This window comes from Cebus imitator, unplaced genomic scaffold, assembly GCF_001604975.1.
Source record: "Cebus imitator isolate Cc_AM_T3 unplaced genomic scaffold, Cebus_imitator-1.0 Scaffold459, whole genome shotgun sequence".
NCBI classification, from domain to species: Eukaryota; Metazoa; Chordata; class Mammalia; order Primates; family Cebidae; genus Cebus; species Cebus imitator.
The window spans coordinates 233,921-241,980 of record NW_016107774.1 but is presented as its reverse complement, the minus strand read 5'-3'; the positions used below and the strand labels follow the sequence as shown (position 1 = coordinate 241,980).

Genomic DNA, 8,060 nt, shown 5'->3' with positions numbered 1-8,060 from the left:
GGACCACAGGCACATGCCACCACGTCCAGCTAATTTTTGTATTTTTTAGTAGAGACAGGGTTTCACCATGGTCTCAATCTCTTGACCTCATGATCCGCCTGCCTCAGCCTCCCAAAGTCTGGGATTACAGGCATGAGCCACCGTGCCCGGCTCGAGATATTTTCTTTAAGAGCAATGCCATGCCATTTCCTTAGACTCTTCATAATTACTGTCATTCCACAGTTGCTAATTGAACATTTTGTTGAATGAATACCTCATTTATTAATTTAAATGCATAAATACTATCAATTGTATATATTACAGAATTGTGAAGAGAAAACTGGCTTTAGAACTCACCATCCAGACCATGGACACAGACAACCAGGTGAATTCCATCTTCCAAATTTTCTTCTTCTTCCTCTGGTGGGAAATACGGTATATCAGAAGCTAGTACAGTTAAGTCACTGTACAGAAATCCTTCAATCTTCAGTTCTTTTTTAAATTTTTCTTTGGCCTGATAAAAACTGGAGAATACACTAGTTAATCACAAGCCAAGCTGTGTATTTCATGTTGAACAGGAAATGAGCTGGGCTGGTATGCAGGAGGGCTGAGCACCCACAGGCTAAGTATCTGCTGAGTGGCAAATGCTGACCTGAGACCCCAGGGGAGAGGCTAGTGACTGAAGCTTTGCTGTCTCTGAACAAGAAGGCAGGAAAGTACTCTATGAAAACCAAAGCCTCTATGGGTTTTGGTTCTCCAGATTCTTATGTGATTCCTGCATTGGACAGGAGGCAGAGTGACAAGACACCAAAGATTCTATCCAGCTCCAAGGCCCCATGCAATCTTTAAACAGTGAAAGCTTCTTGATTTGATTGATGCCCAGGCCCACCATGGCTTGGCCTTCTCCTGCTTCTCCAGTATCACTCCTTACCACTCCCAGCCTCCACAAAGATCACATTTCTTATAATTTCCTGCATGAACTACATGACTTTGCTTACTTCAATCCCTTGGTGCATGAGGGCCTGTATGCCTGAGATGCCTTTCTCATTTGGCTGTGACATACTTTTGTTACCTGGCAAGACGATGCTTAAGGGACTGGACTCAGGAGTCAGACTGCCAAGGTCAGAATCTCAACTTTGACACTTAGTGTCTCTTGTTATTAGCCTCAACTTCATCCTCAACGTATCTTACATTTTCTTCTCAGAGCAGGTGTCAGCTTATCTAGGAAGCTTTGCTTGAACTCCATTCCTATTAACACCCACTTCCCCCAGTCAAATTAGGTGCTTTTCTTTCTGGCTCCACCACGCACATATGAAACATCACATTTACCCAGTCACTGCCCTCATTTCCTTCTCTCATGTGTCTGTCTCTCCATTAGACTACAAGTACAATAAAAGCCAGGAAATCCCTGGCCAGGCAGGCATTGGACAGCATCTGCTATGTCTACTATGTACTCGTTGAATTAACAACAAGTACCATATGATAGGGATTTATATTCTTTAACAAACAAAAGACCTAATGTTTGCCTGCCAGTGGAAATTTCTTTTGGAGACACCACTAATAAGTAACTCTTTAGCATTTTGCAAAAAGGTAAATAAGATGGCATGTTTTGATAAAATGATTCTATTATATACCTAATCAGATAGTTTATAGATGGGGAAGCAATATGAATGCAAGCTCTACAAGATGATGATGAAATGAATTCTGGCACTGCAAAGGTAAACTTAAAAGCCACACAATGGTAAAGGGTGCTTAAGGGGTCAAATCTGATGAGGAATTGTATTCCCCAAAGGCTCTTAAAGAATTCCCCTTTCAAAACGTGCAAAGGTCGAGGAACAATGTTATTCATAAGAGAGTTATGATACTCATAATAAAAATTGAACAAAATTGGCTGGGTGTGGTGGCTCACGCCTGTAATCCCAGCACTTTGGGAGGCAGAGGCAGGCAGATCACCAGGTCAGGAGTTCGAGACCATCCTGGCCAACATGGTGACATCCCGTCTCTCCTAAAAATACAAAAATTAGCTGAGCATGGTGGCACACACCTGTAGTCCCAGCTCCTCAGGAGGCTGAGGCAGGAGAATCGCTTGAACCCTGGAGGCAGAGGATGCAGTGAGCTGAAATTGTGCGACTGCACTCCAGCCTGGTGACAGAGTGAGACTCCATTTCAAAAAAAAAAAAAGAATGAAATTTAAAGGTTTGTTTGTAAAGGATTTGGTTAATAAATCATGGTATATTCATGTAAGAGAATATTGTGTAATCATTAAAATGATTTTATAATACAAACATATTTATAAACATAAAAAGATATTTATAAGATGTTATTAACTTAAACATTTACAATTGCATTTGCACAGAATGATCTTATTTTTATATAAAAAGCATAAATAGATATAGATTCACATAAAAAAATGCAGAAGAATATACATGGTGGTTACATTTAGAGGTAGACCTATTGATCATTTTTACTTCCTTACAGTATCCTGCATTCTTAATTCCTATGATATGAATTAAATATATATGATATGACATATTATCTATACTATGATATATATTACCTTATTTAAATCAGATAATGACATATATCTAAATTTTGAAATAGTATGCATGAAATGGAGAAATATGTAGAAAAATCTAAAAGACTGTTGTGGGAAAGGCAAGCCTATTAGCCAGCCTACCTAAACATCCTTTCCCGGACTTCCTCATCCAGTGTGCTGGAATGTGTAGAAACAACTCCAAAGGATCCCAAAGGCTGATGAGTGATGGGAAACAGGGTCTGTTTGGAGGAGAATCCAGCCCTGGCAGGGGTCTCCTTGGGCACAGAAGAGAAAGGGAGACACGTGGCAGTGCAAGACACAGATAAGTTAACAACCTCCACAGCCTTCAGGCTGTCCAGAGTGAAGGTCTCTGCAGAGGTCAGGTGGGACCCCATGATGGAAGTGCCTGCCTTCAGCTCTTGGTTTTTCAAAACCTGGGAATGAACGGAATGGGTCACAGTGGGGCACACAGTGCCTGCTTTATGTTCAAACTCCGGGAAGGCATTCACTCCTCTATCAAACGCTGTGTTATCCATAACGCAAGGTGAACCACTTTGGCTTCGCTGGCCTGTTGAGTTCAAGTTGATGGCATCAGCAACTGATGTATAGCTCAATTCTGGCAACTTATGCTGGGAGATACCCTCAGTCTCTGAGATGCCACTGTTAGAAAGAGCCGTCTGACCCACTTTCAAGTCTTTAGGCTTGCCCTTTGGAGTTTCCATTAGTGTTCTATGAAGAGATCTGGTCCTGGGGGTTTCAAGTGCTATGACACGTGGTATTTTTAAATTAAGACCTTTGGTTTCAATACCTGGAGTGTTCTCAGTCCTGCCATCAAGAAGACAGTCTCCTTGAGCATCAAACTGCTTCCCTTTCCCTTTGGGGATGTCTATGTATCCTGGGCTCTGCTCGTTGTCAGCATCTAAAACTATCTCCACCAGGGGATGGTCCACTCCAGCATCCTGTGTTCCAGAGTCACCACAAAGTTGAGAGCAAGGTCCAGGGGAACCGTGGCTCCCGCTGTGCATATCTGAAGGTTCAGCAAAACCTCTGTCTTGCTGCTTGGTCACTATATCCTCAGCGGCTTCCTCTGGGCTGCTGATGTGGGGAGCAGATACGGACTTGGTTAACTTAGTGAGTGCCAACTCCCGCTCATCCTCCTCAAAAGGTAAAGAGCTAATAGAGGTAAGAGAAGCCTGGATGCCACTTGGCAGACTCGTGTTACTTTCTGTGTGTCCACCCTCTAGGGAGTTCCGGTGGAGGGCATGTCTTCGAACAAACGGGTGCAAGACTTCCCGATCACTGGGCAACTCCAGGGCCCTGCTTCGGGCCTCCGACCAGGCGACGGAGCTTGGCTCACTCTCGATGCCTGAATCAGATATGATGGATGAAGATCTCTTGATGACCCCGGAGAGCACAGAGAGTTCTTCCTGCTCTTCTGTGTGAGAGTCCTTTAGGGAGGACCTAACATCTAAGGGCTCCCTCAGTGTAGAACTTAGTGGATCACAGGGATCAGAGGGGATGAGCTTCAAGCCTAGCAGCACCACCTTCCCCTCTTGGTCTGCTCCCCTTCCAAGAGTATTTAATTCATGGAGAGTTGTTTTGTCTGATGAGATGGCATTTTGGTGGCTTCCACCTGCTACCACTTTGCTTAGCCCAGTCCTGTCTAATCTATGCTTGTCTCTAGAGGTCCTACTCTCATGCTGAGCATTGAAGGCCATCGAAGGTTCAGCTCTGGAGGGGTTCTTATTGCTAGATTGTATATCAATGTAGGTCAGCACTGGGGCCTGTCCATCCTCTGGGCCTGGACTCCTTCTAGAAGTGTCCACATCTGCCATGGGATATGTCCCAGCATCAGATGTTTGGCTAGTCCAACATTCATCTTCAGGCATACCTGCTTTGCTTTGAAATTCACCAATTGTCATATACACCTGAGAGTCAGAGCACACATCTGTATGATTTTGTGTGGCCGTGTTCTCAGCCGGCTCTGGACACCTGATAACTTCTTCATCAGAATCCACTTGGGATGGTTTTATGGTAGACAGGCCAAGGTCTTCCCTAAAAGATAAATTGCTATTTACCATACAGTTATCTTCTTTCTCTTTTAGATTCATTATTGTAGGACTTGTCACTGGAACATCAAAATTAGGATAAACACTCAAGTTATGCCCTACAAAAAAAAAAGAAAGAAAATTATAGTATAAGAATCTATGTTTACAAGTCATCCAAATGTCTAACTGTATACCAAAGAATTTGGCTTTTTTTCATTCCTAATTCCTAAGAGATACTCTCTAAGTTCTTAGAATTTCTCAAATGATAAGAGTGTCTTTGTTATATGTGGGGTCTTGATCGTTTATGCTAACCAGGGACTCATGATGAATCCCTAAACACTTTATGGTAATAAGTTAATTCAGGATAGAGGATGGCCATGCCAGAAAGACCAACCATGTGATGAGAGAGTTAAGATGTTCAGTCAAGTAATACCAGCCTGATTTCTGGGAAAGAGTAGCCTGGGGATTGATTTTGGTCAAAATGAACCCCCAATAAAAATTCTGGATTCTGAGGCTTAGGTGAGTGTCTCTGGTGATGATACATATAGACTGGTGTGCCTGGAGGGTGGTTAGTCCCAAGGACACAGAAGGTTTACGTGTGAGACTCCTCAGACCTGGGTGGATCTCCTTTTTAATTGGCTGTTACTTGTATCTTTTATAATAAAAATGCAATTGTATGTATGGTGTTTTCCTAAGTTCTGTGAGTCATTCTAACAAATTATTGAACCTGAAGGGGTTAAGGAAACCCACAATTTGTAGCCAGTTGTTCAGAATATGCATGGCCTGGGAAGCCCTGAGCTGGTGTCTGGTATTTAAAGGTCAAGTTCATCAGGGATTGTGCCCTAGCGAAGTTTGACCTCTGGATAGTTAGTGTTAAAACTGCACTACACAAACAAAACACTTGTCATCCTTTTATCAAAGTATGTATAATAATCCCCACTTGTAAATATTAAAGCATTTCTCCATCTTATGTGCAATATTTACAGAGTAAAAGAGAGCTTTACAGCCATAAAAGCCTGATTTTCAATTCCGACATTGCCATTTACCAGCTGTGAGACCTTGGACAACTATGGAACTTAAACAAGCTCTTACCCTATTGGAGGTCACTTTCCTCAACTCTGCAATGGAAAGATTCAAAGTAAACTTAATGCTCTATAGTCATAAATCATAGTAGAGTCATGATACAAGATGATGTTACACCTGGGGAAGGCAGATTTCTACTTTCCTCAGAAAAATACTGCCAAGCTTGAGTTCTATTAGGATAAACTATCCTTAGTGGCATTCAGACCACAGGAAATCTCCCAGAATCATTGTGATCTTCATAATCAGATGGTGAGGAGCCAAAGACCACCTTTTTCCTAGTTTTTCTTAGGTAAGCCATTATCTCTCTCAATCTCTTCTAAATCTCTTATCTCTTCTTTCCTTCCTTCTCTCTCCCTCTTTCTCTCTCTCTCTCTGCCTCTCTCCCTCCCTTTTAAGAATTCGTGACTAGACAAAAACAATAACCTCCCATGTCTGTCTGTACCATGGCTCTCAAGAAATAGTCATCTGACATGTTATTCAATTTACATACACACCAAACAAAAAAAAGAACTGGATTATTATTTTCTTTAAAATTTTGAATCCTCCATGTCATCTTAGTAGAAGTTAAATCAATGCAATCACTATTGAATGTGATCATGAAGTAAACCCAGACACTACTTAAAGACTGCAGGAAGCATTAAGATGTGATGCTTTTGAATGAAGTTTATGATTGCAGCAAGGAAATAATGGATCTCTTCCTTAACAGGACACATTCTTCACATCTTGAAAGACTGAACAAATTTCCCTCTCTCTAGGAGACCCTTCCCATAGCCTACAGCAAGTTAGACGTTCTCTAACAAATTCCAAGCCTCTCTTCTACAAACACGCAGTATAATGCATCCTATAGCCATACTGTGATCTTTTTGTGCATCTGTTGTCAACTCTGGAGAGAAGAGTTTGTGTTGTATGAATCTCTGCAGCCCCAAAGCTAGCATCATAGCTAGTACATAGATAATAAATTGACAATAGAACAGAAACCCAGCAAAACAAATATAGTGTGTTCATTATTGTTTGCACTGGTTTGAAAAACAGTTGCTTCAATATCATTTAGTACCATAAACAGTACTTTGACATATTCTGTGTAAAAAGTCCCTATCCTAGGCAGTGGCTTAGGAAGAGGGAAAGTAAGTACTAGTCATAACAGTGAACCAGTCTCTGCCTTTAAGGGATTTACAAAATATTGGGAAACATACACAGATATAGCTATCTCTTCTGCCAAAATAACATGGACTATGGCAAAACTATGAATACAGTAAAAAGATCAGTGGTTGCCAGGCACTGGGGAGAAGGAAGGATGAATATACTGAGCACAGAGGATTTTTAGAGCAGTGAACTACTGTGTATGATACTATAAGAGTGGATGCGTGTCACTCATTATACATCTGCCCAAACCCATAGAATGTGCAACACGAAGAATGATGCAAACTAGGGACTTTGGGTGATATTCATCTGCTGTAACAAAGGCACCACTCAGGTGGGAGATGTTAATGATGAAGAAGGCTATGCAGGTGTGGCGGCAGGAGGTATGCAGGAAATCTCTGTATCTTCCTCTTCATTTTCCTTTACTGGGAACCTAAAATGTGTCTTAAAAAGTATTCAAAACAATAAAAGAATGGGACTGCTGGGGAATATGAAATGAGCTTCTTCAGAAAGGAGCGAATGAACCACGCCAGGCACAGAGAATGGTGTGGGCAAAGGCCTGGGAGGCTGAGGGCACACTTTGCTTGGGTATTGGCTCATTTCCACCTGGATAGAACAAGAGTGAGGTGTTGGGGGTATGAAGCCAGACAGAGAGAACCCATGCCATAGATGAACTTGAACACCTTGTATAAATGAGTCATCTGGTCTTTATATCACAGGTAACAGGTCATAGATTCTTGGAATTAAAAAAAGAAAACATTTATCAGATTCATCACAGACAAGACAGAAAACAAGGAGTGCAGAAAGTAAGTTTCCAAAATAGCAAATAACTGGTTTCACTCTTGTAATTCTAGAAAAATTAGAGTAGCAAAGGATCTAATTGAAAGAATGGATTTAGAGTCAGATATTAATGAAAAGTGTTAGCTAACATGCATGCAGAATGCCTTTGTGCCAGTTGCTCTTTTAAGTATTTCAGAGACTGATCAATCCACTGGTCACGGCAATCCTATGGAGGAAAAATTACAACCCCTTTTACCCAATTTTACACAGTTACTAATTATTAGGGGGAAGACTCAACACGAGACAATCTGGTCAACTCTTCAGGCTTTAGGCAAATCTCCCAGTTGTCTTGGGACAGAGAGACATGACATGAGTGTGGGGGAGGACAGACACAGACAGAACTTGCAGAGTGCCTGATGCATGACACACGTTTAGGCCACGTGATATGGTTTGGCTGTGTCCCCACCCCAAATCTTATCTTGAATTATAGCTCC

General features: G+C 41.7%; 1 protein-coding gene across 1 annotated transcript in view; it reads right to left on the bottom strand.

Annotated features, from left to right (window-relative positions):
- Positions 1–8,060, bottom strand: part of FAM135B (family with sequence similarity 135 member B) — a 233,083-nt gene that overhangs the window by 22,665 nt on the left and 202,358 nt on the right. The window contains exons 12-13 of the mRNA XM_017512001.2: positions 2,657–4,682; positions 337–503 (exon numbers count right to left, since the gene is read on the bottom strand). Coding sequence (XP_017367490.1) covers positions 337–503; positions 2,657–4,682 — 2,193 coding nt within the window. The remainder of the gene's footprint in view (positions 1–336; positions 504–2,656; positions 4,683–8,060) is intronic.